General features: G+C 35.5%; 1 protein-coding gene across 1 annotated transcript in view; it reads left to right on the forward strand.

Moving 5' to 3' along the window:
- Akap9 (A-kinase anchoring protein 9) overlaps positions 1-24,964 on the forward strand; it is a 145,051-nt gene that overhangs the window by 84,015 nt on the left and 36,072 nt on the right. Inside the window, exons 24-32 of the mRNA XM_090333087.1 lie at positions 2,993-3,155; positions 3,885-4,097; positions 7,801-8,033; positions 10,169-10,288; positions 18,331-18,504; positions 19,372-19,476; positions 22,081-22,233; positions 22,551-22,727; positions 23,304-24,350. Of these exons, the coding sequence (XP_090189213.1) occupies positions 2,993-3,155; positions 3,885-4,097; positions 7,801-8,033; positions 10,169-10,288; positions 18,331-18,504; positions 19,372-19,476; positions 22,081-22,233; positions 22,551-22,727; positions 23,304-24,350 (2,385 nt within the window). The remainder of the gene's footprint in view (positions 1-2,992; positions 3,156-3,884; positions 4,098-7,800; positions 8,034-10,168; positions 10,289-18,330; positions 18,505-19,371; positions 19,477-22,080; positions 22,234-22,550; positions 22,728-23,303; positions 24,351-24,964) is intronic.

Consider the following 24,964-nt stretch of genomic DNA (forward strand, 5'->3'; position numbering starts at 1 on the left):
TTAATATGATTTTTTTTCAAGTCTTTCCATTTCCTTACAAATGGGGCGAAGTCATTCATTCTGATGGCAGCATAGAATTCCATTGTGTGTAAAAACCACATCTTGTTGATCCACTCATCAACTGAGGGGCATCTGGGTTGGTTCCATATCTTTGCTATGGTAAATAGTGCTGCAGTGAACATCATTGTGCTAGTGGCTTTAGTATGTCCTTGTTTCTGGACAAATGGGTAAATGCCAAGTAGTGGAATTGCTGGGTCATAGGGGAGCTCTTATATTTAGTCTTTTGAGGAAATGCCGTACTGCTTTCCATAGGTAATTTAAACTTTTTTGTATGTATGTACCATTCTTGGGGCTTGAACTCAGGGCCTGGGCACTATCCCTCTGCTCAGGGTTAGCACCATATCATTGGAGCCTCAGCTCCACTTCTGGCTTTTTTGGTAGTTAAGTGGAGATAAAGTCTCAGTTTTACCTGCCTAGCTGGCTTCAAATTGCAGTCCTTAGATCGTAGCTACTTGAGTAGCTACGATTATAGTCATGAGGCACCAGTGCTTAGCTTGTAATTTAAATTTTATGCTCAATTTCCCATGAATCTTATATGTATACTCATTTTTAAATATGTTATAAATGGTATTTGAAACATCCTATTAAAGTATTGCATACTGGATATTTTTTAGAAAATGATTTCACATTACTATAGAAAGCTTTGGTAATGCTACAATGAATTTGCTTTGGGAAATAACACTTTGGATGTGAAGAGCAGGTGTCCTTAAGAATAAAATATTAGCTGGGCAAGGTGGCTCAAGCCTGTAATCCTAGCTGCTCAGGAGGCTGAGATCTGAGGATCACTGTTCAAAGCCAGCCAGGTACTAAAGAATGTGAGACTCTTATCTCCAATTAGTCACTAGAAAATGGGAAGTTGGGCAGAGGCTTCAGGGATAGGACTGTAACCCTGAGCTGAAGAACTCTGGGGCAGTGCCCAGCCCAAGAGTTCAAGCCCCTTGACAGATAAAGAAAAATAAAAATAAAAAAATTAAGTATTAAAACTAGGCACTGGTGGCTCACACTTGTAACCCTAGCTACTCAAGAGGCAGAGATCTGAGGATCACAGTTCAAAGCCAACCTGTGCACAAAAGTCCATGAGATTCTTATCTCCAATTAACCATCCGACAACCAGAAGTGGCACTTTTACTCAAGTCGTAGAGCACTAGCCTTGAGCTGAAGAACTCAGGGAAAGCACCCAGGCCCAGAGTTCAAGCCCCATGACCAAAATAAAAAACAGAATGAAGTATTAAACATACTCATTACTTGACTTACAATAATGAGTAACTTGTCTATTAACACCTTAACAATAACATTTTTTAACTTTAGAATGAAATGTTAAGTATATCTTAATTTTATAATGCATTGCTGATGCATGAGTTAGCAACCATTACGTAATAAAATATTTTAATATATCTTTCAGATGCATTAAAATCCCAGATATCCAACAGTTTTTTTTGTTGTTGTTTTTTGGGGTTTTTTTGCCAGTCCTGAGCTTGAGCTCAGGGCGTGAGCACTGTCCTTGGACTTTCTCAAGGCTAGAGCTCTACCACTTGAGCCTCAGCACCACTTCCCCTTTTTTTCTATATATGTGGTACCGAGGAATCGAACTCGGGTCTTTGTGCATTCTAGGCAAGCACTGTACCACTAGGCCAAACCCCTGGCCCCCAACAGAGTTTTTAGTAGAAGGTAGTAATAGTTAAAAACTGAATAACCACAGTAAAGACAATGGAGCTTTTTTGTAATTTCATAGAACCAAATCAGCAGCTAGTGATCCAGTTACCTCCTGAGTGGAATATGTGACCTCAAATCTGTACTGACATTTTTGAAAATGTTTAGGAATGTTGTCAGTAGATGCCAATGATGGCATTTTAGCTAGGTTGTATTTTCAATATGTTTGTGTTCTAAGATTTTGAAAATCAAGTATTTATAGTGGTTTGTTATTTAATGCCATTAAACTCATCCTGTAGCATTCGTCTACCATAAAATACAGCATATAATGTAGGAGCATAGTCAGTATATGTTGAATTAAAAATAATAATAAAGTTGGTCATAGACCAGATATGTAAAAGTCTTTAGCAAATATAATAAAAGCCTATGTTATCAGATTTTTTCTTTTCACTTCTATTGATATGATAGAATATGTATCCATTGATTTAAAGTGATTTACTTCTAAAAGAAGCATATTTCTCTCCCCCTTTGAGATTGAACTCAGGGCCCCTTGCTTGTTAGGCAAATGCTCTACCATTTGAGCCACATTCTAGTCTTTTCATTTGTTTTATCAGACATGGGATCATACTTTCACACAGTCAGGCTGTGATCCTCCTGCCTCTCCCTCCAACTGACTGGTATTACATGTGTGAATCACCACACAAGGGTTATTTTAAAGAAAGGGTCCCCCTAACTTTTGCCCAGGTTGGCCTAAAACTTGTCTTCCTACCTCTGCCTTCTAAGTAACTGGGATCACAAATGTGTTCCACCACACCTGGCCCTACTAAGCATCTTCTTTTCTCAGTAAAACTGTGTCTCTTTTTGGAAAGTGCCAATAGCTAATTGACTTGATTACTATAACTTATCCGTCCTGTTAATGTTAGCATACATATTAGTATTTTAAGTGACTGTAACTTGATAGCATATTTTTAAATCATTTTTTAGCTATAATGAAAACGTGGACCAGGCACTGGTGATTCATGCCTGTAATCCTAGCTACTAAGAAGGTTGACATCTAAGAATCGCCAGACAAGGCAGGAAAACCCATGAGAGTCTAATCTCCAGTTAATCACCAGAAAAGTAGAAGTGGCACTGTGGCTCAAAGTGGTAGAGTGCTCAAGGAGAGAACCCAGTCCCTGAGTTCAAGCCTCATAACTACTACCAACAACAACAGAAAAAAAACATAATACCAGTATTCCTAACACTTTATCTTCCTTTGTGCATTCTTTCTATCCTTTAATAGCTTGAACATGCAAAAGTTACACAAACAGAGTTGATGCGTGAGTCATTTAGACAAAAACAGGAAGCAACAGAATCTCTTAAGTGCCAAGAAGAACTTCGAGAGCGCCTTCATGAGGAGTCCAGGGCTAGAGAACAGCTGGCTGTGGAGCTCAGTAGGGCCGAGGGTAAGCACCTTACCATTGGCTATTTGGAGTAAAGAAATTCCATTATTAAAATAGAGATTTTGTTGTACAGCCAGGTTTGGAAAACTGTTAATCTACTCTGATTTACAGTCATTGAAAAGTCATCATCATTTGTCTTTAGAGTTCTTTATGCAGCATTTGAATTTATAACTAAGAAAATATATTTAATTATAATTTATGGAATCATAGAAAATACTGAAAATGGTAGGCAATCCAAAAATAGATGATGGTGAGTTCTTACTATAATTCCACCAGCCTGAGACAATTCTTAGAATTTAAGGAAGAGGAGACTGAATCTAAAAGATACCATTGTGTTTTAAGGTGTACTGAATGGTGAATGCAGTCTGTAAGCTTCTGAAGCCTCTGATGCTGTTGTGGGTATTAAACTTCTAGTAGTATTTAAAGTATCTCTTCTCATATGTTTGCAATGTGATTCTGGTCACAAACACCTTTTTATTAAGTTTTCTACAAGCTTATCGTCTTTTAAATAAAATGAGTCACACATACAAAATAGGATACTTTAGTATAGCAAAGTACTGGAAAGTTTAGAAATTTTTCATTTTTGTGTACAGAGTTAACAAGCAAACAGCAATGTTGAACATACCATACTAAAGGATAAGTATTAAAAAAAATAAAAATAAAAATAAAATAAAAAAATAAAGGATAAATATTAGTACTGTCAGCAAATTCCCTGTTGATTCTATCTTACAGGTGTCATTGATGGATATGCAGATGAAAAAACTTTTTTTGAAAGGCAAATTCAGGAAAAAGCTGATGTAATAGATCGCCTTGAGCAGGAATTGCTATGTGCAAGTAATAGATTGCAAGAATTGGAAATAGATCAGCAGCACATTCAAGAAGAAAGAGAGTTACTGTCTAGACAGAAGGAGGCTATGAAAGCAGATGCAGGCCCAGTTGAACAGCGTATGTATTTTCAGACATCATGTACATTTTCAGACTGTTTGATAGTTTTCTTTTTATTTATGTTTGTTAATCAGTCAAGATAACCCTTTTGTGCCTTTCAGTGCCATTATTCATATATTTTATATAAGAACTTGAAAAATTATAAGATACCGTATTTTGTAGGCAGATATCTGATTCATATGGAATTGGTTTTTTTACATTCATTTTATTGTAAATGTGATATACAGATGGATTACAGTAGCATAGGTTGGGTAATGAGTTCATTCCTTTTTGAACCAGTGTCATCTCCTCTCAATTTCTCTCAATTTTTTCCCTCCCAATTTCCCTTCCCCCACAAGTTCTACAGTGCATTTTCAACATAGTGTTTAGTGAGTATCACTGCCTATGGAATTGGATTTTTTTTGTACTTTAACCTTTGACAGATATAAATAACAATAAAAATAACAAGAGGGGCTGGGAGTTTAGCCTAATGGTAAAGTGCATGCACAAAGACCTGGGTTTAATTCCTCAGTACCACATACACAGAAAAAGTCAGAAGTGGTGCTATGGCTCACATGGTAAAGCTCTAGCACTAAGAAAGCCTAAGGACAGTGCATACGCCCTGAGGACAGGCAAAAAAAAAAAAAAAGTTCTTTCTCATGTTTTTGTCTCCATTTCCCTCCTCTCATCTTGTTTTCCCCCCTTCCCTATCCTATTTCAAATAAACAAACATATATGCAATATATCAGATAATAAGGTAAGATACTGTAACAATAGATAACCAAGGGACAACAAAAGAAATGAGAAATAACATAGTATGTTAAGAACAGCAATCACATATTATATGGATCTTGTTTCTATATATCCTGGAGATCCTTTCATTTAGCCTCATCCCATATGGCCTTATTTATCTAGGTTTTACCCTATTGTAAACCTCTGCTAGGAGAGTCCAAGGTTTATACTAATTATGACCAATGAGGGAAACCATTGATCCCATGTTCCTTTGGGTCTGGCTTACTTCACATAATATGATTTTTTTTCAGGTCTTGCCATTTCCTTACAAATGAGGCGAAGTCATTCATTCTGATGGCAGCATAGAATTCCATTGCGTATAAATACCACATCTTGTTGAATTTTTGTAAATTGTGTTAGCTTTCTTGTTCTAACAGAAGAGCAGCAAAAACTAGATCGTTGGATTCAATAGCTAAAAAAATTCTTTAAAAAAAAAAACAAACTCATCTTGTACCAGAAGTCAGTAGGTGTAGGGTTTTGGGCTTGCAAACAGAACATGTTAAAAAGGTTAGTTGCTGCTAAAATAAGCTAACAATGTCTAGTTTAATATAGCAAGAGTTCAAGCTGGAACTGGTAGCTCATACATGTAATGTTAGCTACTCATTAGACTGTGATCTATGGATCACAGTTCAAAGGCACACCGGGCAAAAAAGTCCATGAGACTCTTTTGTCTTACACCCAAATGATAGAGTGCCAGTCTTGAGAAAAGAAAAGAAAAAAAAAAAAAACCTGAGAGAAAATGAGGTTCTGAGTTCAAGCCCCATTACCTACATACACAAATAGGTTCAGTATTTAAATATTTAAATTTGTAGTAATTTTAGTTTTTCTTAAATGAAAAATAAGGTAACATCTTAAAGCTTGTTTAGTGGCAAATTTCAGTCTTTGAAACAGAACTTTAAATTCTATTTTCATGACCTTAATATTTAACACATAGTTGCAGTTATAAATATATACTTTCTCTAGTTTCATTTGTCAATTTAGAAATAGTTGAAATTATAAATGTATACTTTTTTTAGTTTCATTTGTCAATTTAGAAATACAGCATACATTATTTTTATCATGTAGTGAAGTTTTTCTGATGTTTAAATTATTTTAAAACATTTAGGGCTGGAATTTTTAATGTGGGAAAGAATATGTCACACAGAAAATATTCAAGAACTAATGGACCTTCTCAAAATATTACCAGTAATAATTGGCATCTTAAACTTTTTTCAAAGTGTGTATGCATTATCTTATTTTAGAAAATAGAAGGTATAATTCTATTTTGTTGTGTTTGTTTTGTTTTGTTTCAATTCTCATAGGACCGACAGATGCTGCAGTTGATGCAGCACCTGGAACAGGTGTGTGTGTGTGTGTGTGTATGTGTATACAATTGCATGGACTTCTTTTTGATGGTAGACTTAACTCAAAATTTGATGGCCCTTGGTTTTTCAACCAACTAACATGTTCCTAATTTTTCAGTTTTGTTGCTGTTTCATGCTTACAGTTTTCTCTTTAACAACACAACTTAGTTTACAGTAAGATTGCATACTTTTCTTGACATTAACAAATGAAATTCATAATAACCATCATCTTATTATACCTATTTTCTCACAGAGCTTAAAAATACTTCTATTTTTTCCAAAAAAAGTGTTTTTTAGCAAAAGAACCGAAAAACAATTTGTCTTGCCAGTATATTAATCTCTTCAGTCTGATGCTTCAGAGTGTTCCTTCAAAATTAGGAGGTTTATAAGATGATGGTAGCAAAAGGATCAATGAAATTTAGTAAAGGATACATCCTCATTTATTTACTGTTATATTAATATTTAATACCAGGATTGCTTTAAAAGGAAAGATATTTTCTGTAGATTCCCAGTCCTGAGTATAGTACTGGCACGTACGTATAAAAACTATAAATATAGTTAGGTGCAGTGCACATGCCTGTAGAATCCCAGATATTCAAGAGGCTGAGATCTAAGGATCAAGGTTCAAAGCCAGCCCTGGCACAAAAGGACATGAGACTTTTATCTCCAGTTAGCTTCTAGAAAATGGGAAGTGGGACTTGGCTCAAGGGTAGGGCGGTAGCCTTGAACTAAAGAGCTCAGAGACAGCACCCAGGCCAAGTTCAAGCTCCATGACCCACAAAAAAACAAACAAACAAACAGACTATAACTATATGTCCTTTCCATTTTTTCCAGTAGTGAGTTGATAGTTTTACTCTTTATCATTTATTAATAATAGCTGAACTTCTATAGTATTTGCCATACTCCAGTCATTGATCTTTACAGTCTTTACCTCAGTTAATTTTAGAATCTTGAAAGATAGTTAGTGGTGGTATCCCTATTTTACATATGAGGAAACTGAAGACCTTCATGTTGAATGTCACACAGGAACAAATGACAGAGCTAGGGTTTGAACTCATAGTCTACTTCACTCATGTGACCATGCAAAAGCAACTCAGGAGTATGAATCTGATAAGAAGGAAGACTAACAAGAAATTCTGATTATAAAGTCTTTTTTTCTGTAACTCTTACTTGCCTTGGTTAAAGACTTACAGAATTTGATCTTTGTGTATATTATATATGCATATACAAGTGAATTTGGGGGGTTTGGAATGAATGAGTTTTCCTGCAATAAAAAAGGTGAGTTTTTTTCTGTTTGAATTTAATTAGAGCTTTGTTCTTTTCCTAGTAGTGGAAATGGATTACTTTGTTATTTGCTATGTTGTATTAACAAAAAAGGTACTTTTTGTGATCAGATAGATTTCTTTTGGTTATTATTATATAACATTACTAACTTGTTTATATAGGAGTAAAAAATGATAGTTTTATAAATTTTATATATATATATGAAGTTCTCAACTTTATGTAAGTAAAATTTAAACCTAGCCATGGATGATTTCACTATCATAACAATTATAACTTAAATAAATATATGTTCACATTTTAAACAGAATTACTACAGGAGACAGAAAAACTAATGAAGGAAAAGCTAGAAGTACAATGTCAAGCTGAAAAAGTACGTGATGACCTTCAAAAACAAGTGAAAGCTCTAGAAATAGATGTTGAGGAACAAGTCAGTAGGTTTATAGAGCTGGAGCAAGAAAAAAATGCTGAACTAATGGACTTAAGACAACAAAGTCAAGCATTGGAGAAGCAATTAGAAAAAATGAGGAAATTTTTAGATGTAAGTATTAACAATTACAGTATTAATTTTTTTAATGCAGTACTACTGGATACTACTTTAGACTATATTTGCATTCTGAAGACTCTTAAATTAGTATTTTCACTTATACATATATTCTACCAATTGATCAAAAATATTATTATTAAAATTTCACCAATTTGAGGGGGATGGGCTTGAACTCAGCCTTCTCACTTTCATTCTGTTTTCTTGCTCATGGTTAGCACCCTACCCTTTGAGCCAGGGCTCTAGTCTAGCATTTGCTGGTTGATTGAAGATGGAATCTCTCGATTTTCTGCCCAAGCACTTCTCCAGATCTCAGCCTTCTGAGTTGTCTGAGCTAGCAGAAATTTCAAGACTTTTAGTGTGTGGTAATTAGAATTAAAAGTAGTACAAAATATGGGTATCATAGTTCACAGTTGTAATCCTAGTCATCAGGAGGTTAAAGCAGAAGGATCATGAATTTCATGCCAGCTTGAGTTAGAAAGGTCCCTTTCTGTAAATAAATGCATACAAGCATACATATGTACAAATGTAATGAACTACTGATAGAACTAGAGCTAGGACTGGAGTGATAGTCCAGTGGTAAAGCTCATGCTTAGTATTTATTAGCCCCTGGATTTAATCTGTAGCCCAGAAAGAAAAGAAAGAAGGGAGGGAGAGAACACAAAAATTTAAAAAGTAGTACATCTAACTTGTTTATAAGATTAACCAGTTAGCTTTTCTAACTTCAGAATTAACCTTATACCAGTATTTCATTTCACAAAAAGCAAACTCAAGGAAGAATTCCAACAGTTCATTGGCTACCACTGCTTCCCTTCAAAAGGACTAGAGCTCTTACCATGTTGCTTTAGCAGTGCCCCAAAAAGATGAATATTCTTTAGGGTTTTATAAGGTGATGTTTTCTTCACATAGTGGACTAATAGTTTTGCACATTTTACTATTTTAGGTATAAAACCGATTAGCATTAAAGAAATTGATCTGCCAATTTGTTTAGTTATTTGTAATGACTAACAGTGGAATGTTACAAAAAGGTGTGTTCATTTTAAGAATTACTTTATCTCATTCTTCATTTAATTTTATGCTTATAATCCTAGCTACTCAAAAGGCTAAGATTTGAGGATTGCAGTTGAAAATGAGCCTGGGGAGACAAATCCAGGAAACACTTGTTTCCAGCCAAAAGCCGGAGGTGGGGGTAAAGCTCAAGTGGTAGAACAAAAAGGTCAAGCACAAGTGAGAGTCTCTTGAGTTCAAACACCAATATAAGCTAAGAAAATGAAAAGAAAGAAAAAGAGAAGAAAGAAGGAAAGAAAGACTGTTCTTTAGAGACTTTAAGTATGGCTCAAGTGCTTGCCTTGCTAGCACTCCAAACACAAACCCCAGTACCACCAAAAACAAAGGCATTTTAAATATTTTACTCAAGAGTTTGGAGCTGGGTATAGTAGCTTATGCCTATAATTCTAGCTACCCAAGAGTCTAAGATTGGGAGAAATATGGTTCAAGGGCCACCCTGTGCATAACAGGTTATGAGACCTTCCTCTCAGCTAATTACTAGGCATGGTATGTCTGTTGTCCCAGGTCAGCCAGGATGTGGAAGACTGAGGAGGAGTGCTCATAAGATTTCCATTTTAGCCCAGGTGCCGTGGCTCATGCCTCTAATCCTAGCCACTCAGGAGGCTGAGATCTGAGGATCTAAGGTCCATGAGACTCGTACTTCCAATTAACCACTAGAAAATGGGAAGTGGCACTGTGGCTCAAGGGTAGGGCAGTAGCCTTGAGCTGAAGAGCTCAGGAACAGTGTCCAAGCCCAGAGTTCAAGCCCCAGGATAGGGCATGTGGAGTGGAGGGGTGAGGGAAGAGGAAGATTCCCATGTTAGTGGAAGAACCTAAACATATGGATATGTCCCATCATCCCAGCTTAGGCAGGAATGTAAAGTAGGATGACTACACTCCAGATATAGTTTGAGACAAAAATCACAATCCTATTTCACAAGCAACTAGTATAAAAAAAAGGTGCTCTGTATTTCTACCACAAAAAAGAACCAAAGTAGGCTATGACCATACCAAAAAATTATAAAGAAAAACTAGGTTTAATATTTACTGTCTCTTCAGTTACTACTATTATTATTAATCTTCAGGAACAAGCCGTTGATAGAGAGCATGAAAGAGATGTATTTCAACAGGAAATACAGAAGCTAGAACAGCAACTTAAAGTTATACCTCGATTCCAGCCTGTCAGTGAACATCAAACTAGAGAGGTAAGAACTATTACTAATAATGATTCATTGTATATACTTATTTATCTTGAGTATAAAATAAGATTTATAATCATGAAACTTAAGTGAGTTCTTTCTTACTATTACTTAAAGATAGACATTCATTAACCATAGAAATTTTCGTGAGCTGATATAGCTCAGTTAGTAATGCATGTATGGGATTTTTGAGTTCAGTCCCTAGCAGCACATATATACACACACATACACACACAATTATGTTGAATTTGGAATCATTCCTATCTGAATCTAATATCACCCAATTAAGTAAAACTTCATTTCTCCACTAAGAATAGTTGCCTATATTGTCATTACTACCCTTTTTCTTATTTTGTATCTATCAACTCCAGAGAAATTTCCATCTCTTCTTTCTCTATTCATACTGTACTGTAAAGGTATCCAGAGCCCATAATCACCTCTCTGTCTTCACACTGCTCTGCCAGTCGTAGTCTTCTGAAAACACTTCCCTTTTCTTGCTGTGATATACCTTCTCCACTGACTTTTCTTCCCTGTATAACCAAAATTAATGATGGGACACCCTATAACTTAGTTTGAGTCCCCCTTTTTCCTGGTATGTTTATATTCTCTTTGCATGCATCCATGTATAATCCACATTTATACTTTTATTGCTGACAGCTCCATACTTTAATAGTCAGCTGCCAACTCTCTCCTGAAATGTCTCAATTAACTTGTCCAAAAGAGAACTCATAATTATTGATTAGCATGTACTAAGAAAAGGTATTGTTAAAATACGTCCTTTCTTCATTCAAATAAATTCTTTAACCTCTACACCTTTGTTATTTCTTCATCCTAGAATTCTTTGATCTCGTTTTTTCAATCTTGCTTCCTTGAATTAGCTTTGTGCTGTCTTCTGTTCCTTCCACCTTGACTCATTTCTTACATGTTAGTTGTCGTCAGTGCTTGCCTCGATGGTTGTGATAGACTCACGTTCAGTCACTTTACTTCTGTTTTACACTCACTGCCAGTTTCCCATGCAGAAATGTCACAATTCTATATTTGATGAATGCATACTCCATGAATGAGGATGGTAGCACAGGCCTATACTCCTGGCTACCTAGCAAGTTCAAGGTCCTAAATTCAAACTCCAGTCACCAACAAAAAAGCCACCAAGTTTGTCATGGTGATATAGAAATTGTACTTGAGGCAAGGCACACCTATTTTGGATCATGGTGCTCATGTTTCCTACATATGTGACCATGAATAAATTAAATTAAAATTTGTTTTTTGTTCTATAAATTTTATTGGACTTTATTGCCCTAAAATAAATTTCCAAGAACTAAAAAAAAAAAAAACTATAAAGTCACTGTAACAAAATGTTACATCTAGAAAAGAAGAAAAATTATCAGTCCCACAGTTTGTAATCATTGCCTTTTATTCTTCACAAAAGCATCTTAACCTTTTTTGAAAAACAGTCTTTTGTTGAAAATCAAAGGATTATTTAAAAACTCTAGAATTTAGAAACATAGGCAAGTAGAAAAGCTGTTTATACTTAGTTTTCCTCTGGAATTGTTGTAATGCATTTCTTCTCTCCTTATTCAGCCAGATCTGATTCAGAGCTTCTGATTTTCTCAAGATCAGAAGAATCTATTAATTATATATTGTACTGTTTTATTCTACCTGCTTTTTTCTTTTCTCTTGACTTTACTCCAAATCCTAGACAACTTATCATTTCTTCTCAGTAGCTTTACTACCATCATCCTTTAATTTATAACTATCATTAAGCTTACATTTTTAATGTTTTGAGACATAGTTGTCACTTTGGGTAATTTCCTCAGTAGTTCACTAGCAATATAGTATTCCTATGTTTCTTACCATCATATATTATTTTTAGTAACTTTTACTTGTTAGTTTTTCCAAATAACTATAGCAAAATATCCATTAAAAAGTGTTTTTTTATTTCATTTTATTTTATAATTGGGGTGATGTACAAAGGGGTTTCAGTTACATTCATCACTAGTGGGTACATTACTTTTTTTTTTCTTGCCAGTCCTGGGGCTTGAACTCAGGGCCTGGGCACTGTCCTTGGGCTTTCTTCAAGATTAGTGTTTTACCACTTGAGCCACAGCACCACTTTCAGCTTTTCTACATATATGGTACTGAAGAATCAAACCCCGGTCTTTGTGTATGCGAGGCAAGTACTTTAACAGTAGGCCAAAATCCCAGCCTGGTACATTACTTTTTGAACATTGTTACCCCTTCCCATGTTTTTTTCCCACTTTCCTTCCTTCTACTCCCTCCCACTCATCTTCTTTTCTCCTTACCTTCCCATTTTCAAATACTCAAATAAAGGGATATACAATATATCAAGTAATAAAATCAGATAGTAACAATATGAGATAAACCTTAAGGGGCAAAGAAGAAAAAAGACATAACTTCACATAGTATATTAAGAACAACAATCACAAAGATAAACTTCTTGTTTCTATATTCTGGAGTTCATTTCACTTAGCCTCACCCTATATGGACATGTGTACATAGGTTTTGAACTATTATGATCCTCTGTTAGAAGTATCCTAAACATACATTAATTGTTACAAATGCGGGAAACCATGGAGCCTATGTTTCTTTGGGTTTGGCTTACTAAGATCTTCTTGCCTTATGTAAGAATAAATCAGTAAGGGGCCAGGAGTTTGGCCTAGTGGTAGTGTGCTTGCCTAGCATGCACAAAGACTCAGGTTTGACTCCTCAGTACCATATACATAGAAAAAAATCCAGAAGAGGTGCTGAGGCTCAAGTGGTAGAGCTCTAGCCTTAAGAAAGTCCAAGGACAGTGCTCAGGCCCTGAGTTCGAGCCCAGGACTGGGAAAAAAAAAACAATAAATCAGTAAGTAATATTTTTCATCTTTACAGTGTCATTAGGTCTTGGTGTGGTTGTGCTGTTAGGTAATCAAATTACAGTTTACCCTTTTTCCTATCTAGAGGCAGTCTTAATCTTAAGACAGACTATGACCCAGCAATTCCACTACTTGGCATTTACCCAACCATCAGAAACAAGGACATACTAAATCCACTTGCACAACAATGTTTATTGCAGCACTATTCACCATAGCAAAGATATGGAACCAACCTAGATGTCCCTCAGTTGATGAGTGGATCAACAAGTTGTGGTATTTGTACACAATGGAATTCTATGCTGCTGTCAGAAAGAATGACATCGCCTCATTTGTTAGGAAATGGAAAGACTTAGAAAAAATCATATTAAGTGAAGTAAGCCAGACTCAAAGGAACTTAGGCTCAATGGTTTCCCTCATTTGTCATAATCAGTAGAAACCTTGGGCTCTACTTGCAGAGATCTGCAATAGAGCAAAATCTTGATACATAAGGCCAGATAATGTGAAGCTAATTGAAAGGACCTCCAGGATATTGAAACAAAAGCCATATAATGAATGATTGTTGTCCTTAATGTTACTATGTTGTCTCTCATCTCCTTTGCTGTCCCTTAGTTATCTCATACTGTTATAGTATCTCACTTTGTTATCTGATATATTGAATTTATTTGTATTTGGATATTTGAAATTTGATAGGGAAGGGGGGAAAACCAAGATGGGTGGGGGGTGTGGGGGGGGAGGGAAATGGGTACCAAGACATGTGAAAGGGTATCAATGTATGTGAATTAATGCACCTTCTATCTGGCAAATATCATGTAACCCTTTTACTAATGACAATAAAAAAAAAAAGACAAGTTTTACAAATGGTACTTAACCAAACTCAAAAGCTTCTGCATAGCAAGGCATGCACTCGCTGCAGAAAAGACAGCCTCTGGAATGAGAAAAAATCTTTGCCAGCTATCTCTCTGAAAAGGGTCTAATAGCTAGAATATAGAAGGAGTTGAACAGGTTGGAGGCATGGCTTAATTGGTAGAGTGCTAGCCCATGAATGAAGGCCTGAGCTACTGAATCCTAGTCTGAGAGCAATAAAAGGAAAAAAAAAAGAAACACCAGAAGGAACTTAACAAAATGCCAATGAACCAATAACCCAATTAAATTGATAACAAGCACCTTTTGGAAAGAAGTGAAATTGCAAGTAAATACATAAAGAAATACTGAACATCCCTGCCCATAAAGGAAGTGCAAATCAAAACAACATTGAGATCCCATCTTACTCCAAATCAGAATGGCCACAACTAAAAATCAGAATGAAGAACACAAACAACAAGTGTTAGGGAAAAGGGAGTCCTAATACATTGATAGTGAGAATGCAAATTGCTACAATCACTATGGACATAGGCATAGAGATACTACAAAAAAAACTAAGAATAACTTGCAACTCAATGGTACCTACTCTTGAGCATTTATCCAAAGGAGTATAAGGACGGAGCTAATGTAGACACTTGCACTCCCATGTTCCTTGCCATGTTAACAATAGCCAAGATATGGAAACAGCCCTAGTGATGTGCACTGATGAATATGTTAAGAAAGTGTGTGTATGTACAATTTAATATTGATCAAAAAAAGAGGAATAAAATGTCATTTGCAGGGAAATGGGTGGACTTGAAAACCCATTATATGAAGCAGAGTAAGCTAGATTCAGAACAATAAAGGTACATATTTTCTCTCATATGTGTATATAAAACCTGAAATTCAGACATATGTAAGTATGAGTGGGTATGGAGTTATCACTGTTGCATGTTTGTTACACTAATATATGTCTATACACATATGTCTGTGTGTCTATATTTGTAACTCCCAAGAGTGGATTGTAAATTCATGAGATCTATTTTTAGATTTTTGATACTTGGTTACACTAGTTTACATTCCCATGAAGAATGTATTGGGGTTCTTTTTGCCCTCATCTTTGCTGCCATTTTCATTTTGTTTATGAGGATTGTCATTCTAACTGGAATGATGGGGGTTTTAGTGTAGTTTTGGTTTACATTTTCCTTATGACTAAGGTTGTTGAATATTCGCCTATATAGTTATTAGCCATTCTTCATTTTATTTATTTCTATTGTATTTTATTGTCAGAGTAATATATACAAGGTTTACAGTTATATTCATCAGATAGTGGGTACATTACTTCTTCAACATTAATGCCCCTTCCCATGTTTTTGTTGTTTTTTGGTTTGTTTTGGTGTTTTTTTGGCCAGTCCTGGGGCTTGAACTCAGGGCCCAGACACTGTCCTTGGGTTTTCTCAAGACTACTGCTCTACCACTTTTGCCACAGCACCACTTCAGGCTTTTTTGGTGTGTGTGGTACCAAGGAATCGAACCTAGGGCTTTGTGCATGCTAGGCAAGCACTCTACCACTAGGCCATGCACCTGTTACCTCTTCCCATGTTTTTGTCCCCCTTTCCTTTCCCCAGACCCCTCTCAGTCATCTTGTTTCCTCTCTTCCCTTCCTTATTTCAAATAAACAAATAAAGGGATATACAGTACATCAGATAACAAAGTCAGATACACTAACCATATGAGATTAACCATAAGGGGAAAAAAGAGAAAAGAAATAACTGCACATAGTACATTACAAACAACAATCACAAAAATAAACCTCTTGTATCCATAACCTAGAGTTCATTTTGTTTAGTTTCATCCTATATGACCTTATGTACATAGCTTTTGAGCTATTGTGATCCTATGCTAGGAGAACCTTAGATGTGTACTAATGATTACAAATGAGGGAAACCATGGAGCCTATGTTCCTTTGGGTCTGGCTTGCTTCACTTAATATATTTTTTTCCAAGTCTTTCCATTTCTTTACAACTGGGGTGATGTCATTCTTTCTGATGGCAGCATAGAATTCCACTGTGTATAAGGACCACATCTTCTTGATCCTATCATCTACTGAGGGGTATCTGGGTTGGTTCCATATCTTAGCTATGGTAAATAATACTGCAGTGAACATTGTTGTGCTAGTAGCTTTGGTATGCCCTTGTTTCTGGACATTTGGGTAAATGCCAAGGAGTAGGATTGCTGGGTCATAGGGGAGCTCTGGTTAGTGTTTTGAGGAATTACCATACTGCTTTCCAGAGTGGCTGGATGAGTTTACACTTCCTCCAGCAGTGTAGTCGCATTCCCTTCTGACCACAAAATTCATATGGAATAATAAAAGACCCTGTATAACAAAAACAATCCTTAGCAGAAACAACAGCACTCGAGGAATATCAATACCAAACCTCAGACTCTACTACAGAGCTATAGTAATAAAAACAGCTTGGTACTGACACAAGAACCAGCCTGAAGACCAGTAGAATGAAAGCAACCCACAGACCTATGGCCACCTAAAAAATAGGATGGAAGAAAGATAGCATCTTCAACAAATGGTGCTGGCAGAATTGGTTAAGTACCTATGGAAAAATCTCGATCCTTATATGTCACCCTGCATCAGAATTAATTCCAAGTGGATCAAAGACCTTGAGGTAAAAGCAGATGCCCTGATAACTGAATGCCCTGAAGGAATTGGAGATACACGCTGACTCCTTGGCACAGGTCAAAACTCTTAATAAAGGCACAGAAGCACAACTTAAGAAATTTTGGACAAATGGGACTGCATTAAACTGCAGCGCTTCTGTATGGCAAAGGATATAGCTAGCAAGTTAAATAGCTCACAGAGTAGGAGAAGATCTTCACTAGCCATACAATAGGCAAGGAAGGGCCTCATATCTAAAATATACCTACAACTCAAAAAAAGTACTTATACACAATGGAATTCTGTGCTTCCATCAGAAAGAATGACATCATCCCAGTCATAAAGAAATGGAAAGAGTTAGAAAAAAAACATGCTAAGTGAAGCAAGCCAGACCCAAAGGAACATAGGCTCAATGGTTTCCCTCATTTGTAATCATTAATACACATCTAAGTTTCTCGTAGCAGAGGATCACACTCGCTCAAAACCTATGTACATATGTCCATATAGGATAAGACTAAGCGAAATGAACTGCAGGATATGGATACAAGAGGTTTATTTTTTATTGTTGTTTGTATTGTACTATGTGCAATTTTTTTTCTCTTTTTTCCCTTTATGGTTAATCTCATATGATTAGTGTATCTGACTTTGTTACCTAGTATATTATATATCCATTTATTTGATTATTTGAAATAGGGAAGGAAAAGGGGAAAATAAGATTATTGAGAGGGGCTGGGGAAAGAAAGGGAGGAAAAAACATGGGAGGAGGATCAATGTTCAAGAAGTAATGCATCCATTACCTGATGAATGTAACTGTAACCCCCTCTGTACATCACCCTGACAATGAAATACAATAAAAAAATTGAATTTCTCAAAAGCAAATCCTCAAAGCCCATCCCATTAAAAGGTGGGCTGAAGACTTACTAAGAGAGACTTTTCTGAAGAAGAAATAAGAATGGCCTATAGACACATGAAGAAATGCTTGACATCTCTGACCATAAAAGAAATGCATATCAAAACAGCTTTGAGATTTCACCTCATTCCAGTTAGAATTGCCATTATCAAATATCTTACTTCATTTTAGAAATGCCTAGTTAATTTGCCAATTTTTAATTGGGTTAATGGTTATTTTAGTATTTAAGGGTTATTTGGGGTCTATATATTCTGGAGGGTAATTCTTCACAAATGAATAGCTTTTAAAGATTTCCTCACGGATGTAGATGTAAAAATGCTTCATAAAATTCTTATAAACCAGTTTGAATAACACATGAGAATATTATATACCAATAAGTTTGTATATTCCAGGGATACAAAGATAATTAAATATATACAAAACAGTAAATGTAGTAAGTACATCAATGACAGTGACCACCTGATTATCTCAATAAATACTTTTGACAAAATTAAACATCTTGTCATAATAAAATCTCTGAATAAACTAGGAATAAAACAAAATTACCTCAACAAAATAAAGCTACATGTAACAAACCTTTAGCCAAAATCTTGACAATGGAGAAAATCTTTCATGCAAGGGATGCACTCTAATCTGACATAATCCTGACATACATTCTGAACTGTGAAGAAAACATTACTTTTTAAAGATAGAATATAGTTTACAGTTATAAGCTTCCTAATTTTTATAATGTGGCTTATTATATTTTCAGGTTGAACAGTTAACAAATCATCTGAAAGAGAAAACAGACAAGTGCAGCGAGCTTTTGTTGTCTAAGGAACAGCTACAGAGAGATGTGCAAGAACGGAATGAAGAAATTGAGAAATTAGAGTACAGAGTAAGAGAACTGGAGCAAGCTTTACTTAGCACAGAAACTTTTCAAAAGGTAGGACAGCATATTTGAGTTAACTTAATCAACTGTCTTAATGAAGATCATTCTTGGTTAGACATTATGTCTAGTAATAGAAAAAGTATTAACAAAATTATGTTATACAGATAATGTATCTTTATATCTCGACTTTTTTAACCGTTTTTGTTTATTTTTACTTTTAAATGTAACTTACATACCTTAATCCTTATGAAGGAAGATTATTTATACTAGAAGAGTTAATTATCTTTTTAGCAATCAAGCTAAATGAACACCAAGCTGGGTGTGGTTGCTCACGCCTGTAATCTTAGCTCCTCAGGAGGCTGAGATCTGAGGATCCTGGCCCAAAGCCAGCCAGGGCACTAAAGTCCACGAGACTCTTTATCTCCAGTTAATCACTAGAAAATGGAAAGTGGGGCTATGGCTCAGGGATAGGGTGGTGGCCTTGAGCTGAAGAGCTCAAGGACCCATCCAGGCCCAGAGTTCAAGCCTCATAACCGTCCCTCAGGATGAACACCAGCTTAGGATGATGCTTTATTCCAGCATAAGAAGTAGTGAAATCTGTCCTACTGTCCTACAGAAAGCAAACATGAGTAAATAAGGAAGCCCAGATTGAGGAAGCTTGACAGAGTGGCACAAATGGGAGCTAAGTCTTCAGTTTATCTGAGTAGTGAATTTTACCTGTCAGAAGTTAATACTGGAATTTATGCAGGACAATGCATTTAGCCCTGAATATCTACATCTTTTTACTGCTCGTCAATGTTGATTTTCTCCTCACCAGAGCAATAGAATTGCCACTTCTTTTGAAACTATTGTGCACATGCACAAAGTGAGTATTCAAAATGTAATGGCTAAAATTTTGAGAAATTTCTTATATGCTAAAAGGTAGAAGATGGAAAACAATTTGGAGCAGTAGAAGCTAAAGCAGAATTGTCTCTAGAAGTGCAGTTGCAAGCTGAACGAGATGCTATAGACAGAAAGGAAAAAGAGGTAAGGAGTTTTATTTTAAATGACAAAAGGTGGTTTGGAATCTACTTTCTGAAAGGATCTTTGGACAGTCTCACTTTGAGTAGCACAAAGCTAAGAATTTGAAAAGTGATATATCAGGAAAGAATGTTATATGCCATGTTAGGTAAGGCAGCAATTTTGAACAAATTACTATTTACTTGTTGTATACCTTTGTCTTTAAAAATATTTGTGAAGATAGGAAAGAGGTATAAATACTATTATGCAAAACAGCTTTGAAGAAGGTATATCATTAGGTTTTAAAGAAAAACTTAAATATAAGTTTCTAGAGGTTAAATAGAAGGTTACAAAGTTTAACTCTCAAGGTTCAAAAGATGTCTTTACTACATACTAGCCATGTGATCTCAGAACAAATTAGTCATCTTTATGACTACCTTCCTCATTTCTAAAATGAGGATAATCATAGACCTCATGAGATTCTTTTAAAAAAATTTTTTTGCCAGTCCTGGGCTTGAGCTTAGGGCCTGATCCCTGTCCTTGGACTTTCTCAAGGCTAGAGCTCTACCACTTGAGTCTCAGCACCATTTCCGGCTTTTTTCTATGTATGTGGTACCAAGGAATCGAACCCGGGTCTTCATTCATGCTAGGCAAGCACTCTACCTCTAGGCCAAACTCCTGGCCCCTTTTAAGATTTTTAAATACATGTAAACATTTTATATAGTGAGTAGCAGTAAATTAACTGTAAGACATGGCTATTATTAATATTGATATCATTTCTGCTTAACAAATGTTAGAGCTGTGTTTAAGGCCTTGCCTTGCCAGAGCTAAGATATGATTCTACTTAAAGAACATGTTCATGTGTAAGTAACCTGTGTCCAAGCAAATTCTCATGCACTGATTTACAGGATACGCTGAGCCACTATTTCTGAATACTACTTCTGTGTCTTAGGTTGCTTTTGGTACAGCAGTTTTGATCATCCTGTAAATTCATATTTAGAAATCCATTCATTGAAGATTTACTAAGTAGTTGAAAATCAGCTGGTGAGCTAAATTATTGTTAGGTCCTGAATCAAACCTGGATTTTTTAAATATAATACTAACAAGCTCTTAATATTTTTCATTAGTTTCAGTTTCTATATTACCATCAAATATGGTAATACTAGTGGCATGTATCTGTCATCCTAGCTATCAAGACCCTAAGATGGAGAAAATGGAGCTTTCCAGGCCAGCTCCAACAGAAAAGTCCATGAGTCTTTGTCAGAGGAAGACAATGGGCATGATATACATATCCCAGCTAGAGTGGCAAATGTAAAATATTGAGATTTGTGTGTTCATACAGGCATGGAGCAAGACTCTATCTCAAAAAATACCAAAGGCAATAAAAAGGCTCAAGACTTCTGGGCACTGGTGGCTCACTCCTGTAATCCTTGCTACTCAGGAGGCTGAGACTTGAGGTTTACGGTACAAAGCCAGTGTGGGCACAAAAGTTCATGAGACTTTTTATCTCCGATTAACCAACAGAAAACTGGAAGTGATGTTGTGGCTCCAGGGATAGGGCAGTGGTGCTATGGCTCAAGTGGTAGAGTGCTATCCTTGAGCTGCCAGGGACAGTTCCCGGGCCCAAGTTCAAGCACAGACTGACAAAAAAATGGCTGGAGGCATGGCTTGGCAGTATAGCACCCCCTAGCATATAAAGTACTGAGTTCAATCAAGCCCTAGTACTGACAGCTGGGGAAGACAATAGAAGATTCGTACTTTACTGTTAATACTGATAATGTTTTCATAAATTACCTAAATTTATTTTTTTCTGTCATAGGAATGAATTTTCTCCCTAAAATCATATTTCCTTGCATAAAGGTATCTGTAATTTAGACCTAGCATCTCTTGGTGTTAAGAGTCAGCCTCTGCTTTCTTTCACTCAAGGCAGACAGACCTACTAGTTATTTAATTCAGTATTTGAAATAATCTTAGTGGTAAAATGAAGAGTCATTGAGCTTTTGGAACTATAGCAACTAGATTTAACATAAAATACATGACTCTCTTCCATGACCCTTTTAAGGATTCATTAAAAAATACTTAACATAGTAAAGAGCGCCTTGTGTTCATTCTACTTAGAAGTTCCTCTCTGCATAGGCAGGGTATTTTAAGAAGTATAGGTTGAATCAAGAGTATTCATGCAATGAATATAAGAAGTGTAAGATTAAACAAGAAATAAAATTTTTCTTTAGTCAGGGTTGATCCTTGAGAAAAACTTAAAAAAAAGAAAAAGAAGTTTAGGTTGAACATGTGTACGAATCAAACGTGTATACCTGGCTTAGTAAATTACTTGCCTTTATTCCATGATTTACTCATTTAAAGAATGAATACTCTGGTGCCGGGAGTTTTGCCTAGTGCTAGAGTGCTTGTCTAGCATGCATGAAGACCAGGGTTTGATTCCTCAGTACCCCATATATAGAAAAGGCTGGGAGTAGTGCTGTGGCTCAAGTGAAAGAGCACTAGTCTAGAGAAAGCCCAAGGACAGTGCTCACACCCTGAGTTCAAGCCCCAGAACTAGAAAAAAAATGAATACTTTGTAAAACAAAAACATTGTATAAAGTTCTTTTTCTTTTTACGATTTTTATATTGAAGATCACAAACTTGGAAGAACAGTTGGAGCAGTTTAGAGAAGAACTGGAAAATAAGAATGAAGAAGTTCAACAGCTTCACATGCAATTAGAAATACAGAAAAAGGAATCTACTACTCGCCTACAAGAACTTGAACAAGAAAACAAATTATTTAAGGTAATGACTTCAGAAAAAGTTGGGGATAAAGAATACTTTGTAGTATTAGTGAGTATTTGCTATGTCCAGCTACTAACAGAGGAATAGTAGTAGGCAAATGGATCTGCTTGGAACCTACTTTCTGCTCAGCCTAAACATTTAGAATTAATCATAAATGTATGTTTATTCTTTACCAAAATATAAGAATTACTGAAATGCATTGTCTTTGTCATTTCATTTATGTTATAGGCACTATTATATTTCATAAATGTAATTGAATGATTATTCTGAAAATGAAATGTAACATGTATAACCATAACAGTTATTTTTGTCCCTAGAATGAAATGGAGAAACTGGGATTTGCCATAGATGAGTCTGATACTATTTCTACTAAGGATCAACAAGTACTATTTGGGAAATTTACTCAAATAATACAAGAAAAAGAGGTGGAAATTGACCAATTGAATGAGCAGATTACAAAACTTCAACAACTTAAATTTAAAACAGATAACAAGGTATATTCATTTAAAATTGGTTTTTATCCAGTTACTACAAATTAGAATTTAAACAACAAAGATGTAACAGTTTTCACTTGTTGAATTTTTTAAAAAACTTAATTTTTTTTACTTTTTTATTTTAACTTAAGACCTATTGGCTTATTAACAAGCTGTAGATACTTTTGTTCCCTTCCAATATTAAAAATTATCTTTTAAAGATTTCAAGGAATCCTGCTTCATTTCATCATATCATTCTAACTAAATATATTAAATATTTTTTCTGTGAAATCAATTGGATATGGTAATCACCTGTGAGTGCTATTTGTTGTATAGCAATACTTTCTCGTTTTCAAAAGACTACAGTGATACTGAATATTTTCTTCATAGGAAATAAACTACTAAAAGTACCACTCAGATATTCCAGAATAACATTCTAAATAAGGACCTTGTTTTACATGATAGAGGAGATACTGAAATGTGTATGAGTAGTATATTGAGTTTGTATATGATCATCTCTTTTAAGATTCTTCTCTAACTAAAGCTTCCAAAATATGAATATGTATTTATTATGTTTCCTTTTTCATTAATTAATAGGTCATTGAAGAAAAAAATGAGCTAATAAGGGACCTAAAATCACAAATTGAATGTTTGATGAGTGATCAAGAATGTGTGAAGAAAAATAAAGAAGAAGAAATAGAGCAGCTGAATGAAGTGATTGAAACACTTCAACAGGAATTGGCAAATATTGAACAGAAGACATCAATGGATGCTAATTCTCTTCCAGAAGAAGCTGATAGTTTAAAATATCAGTTGGATAAGCTTATAGCTGAAAACTTGGGTTTAGAGCAGCAAGTAGAATCTACTAAAGAAGAAATGGCCTTCACAAAAAATGTTCTTAAAGAAACCAATTTTAAAATGAACCAGTTAACACAAGAATTGTACGATTTAAAGAGAGAACATGCAAAAAATAAGGAGAAAATCCAAAGTAAACCTGAGAAAGGTGTTGTTATGGCTAAGGGTGATCTTAGTAATGACAAACCTGAACTGGAAGGAGTCTTTACTGAGAATGCTCTTACACCCCTAGAAAGTGCCAGCATTTCTAGGAGAGACTTAGAAAAGGTTTTACAACTTGAGAGCTCTGTTATTACAAAAGACCTAGAAGTGACTCAGTGTTACAAACAAATACAAGACATGCAAGAACATGACCAGTCTGAAAACAAAATGCTTCAAACAAAGATTATAAACCTACAGAAAATTCTTGAGGAAAAAGTAGCTGCTGCTCTTGTTAGTCAAATCCAACTTGAGGCAATTCAGGAATATGTGAAGTCCTATCAAGTTAAAGAAACAGTTTCATCAGAGCCTGAGAGGACAAATACCCAGAATTTAAGTCAACTGACAGAAAACAACATGGAACCTGATGTGTGTGCATTAACCTTGAGAATATCAGAATTAGAAAGCCAGGTATTTGAATTGCACACTAGTTTGATTTCAGAAAAAGAACAGGTAGAAATTGCAGAGAAAAATGCTTTGGATAAAGAAAAGAAACTGCTAGAACTACAGAAGCTGTTTGAAGACAGTAAGAAAAGGCAGGAAGGAAAAGAAGAGACAGAAAACTCTCAAAAAGACTTGAAAGTTCTTAAGGTTAGTTTTATGTCATTTGGCATCAACTAAATTCCCTAGAAAAGTTTCCTTTTAAGTTTCCTTAAATGGATTGCTAATTAAAACAATGTTTTGTTTATATCTAGCAATTTATTTTGTGGGTCATGCATCTTGAACTCGGCCTGGACACTGTCCCTGAACTCTTCAGCTCAAGGCTACTGCCCTATCCCTGGGCCTGGGTGTTGTCCCTGAACTCTTCTACCACCTTACCCTTAAGCCAAGCTCCACTTCCCTTTTCTAGTGGTTAATTGGCAATAAGAATCTTGGGGGGGAGGGGTTTGTGTCCAGGCTGGCTTTGAACCTTGATCCTCAGATCTCAGCCGCCTGAGTAACTAGGATTATAGGCTTCAGCCACCACACCCAGCTCCTAGCAATTTTTTTTATTAAAACTTTTATTAACACTGTGATTCTATATCATATTTCACATGTTATATTCTATAAACAGCTATTCAAGAATAGAATCTCTATATACAATCACTGGCACATAAATTTAAGGACATAAAATTAGGCTGAGTCTTAATATGCCATATTCTGCCAGACTTATATGTTATATAGATATACTTATACCTCCAAATTCATGGCAATGACCTGGAGTA

Source organism: Megascapheus bottae, chromosome 5 (assembly GCF_031878675.1).
Source record: "Megascapheus bottae isolate mThoBot1 chromosome 5, mThoBot2.hap1, whole genome shotgun sequence".
NCBI lineage: Eukaryota > Metazoa > Chordata > Mammalia > Rodentia > Geomyidae > Megascapheus > Megascapheus bottae.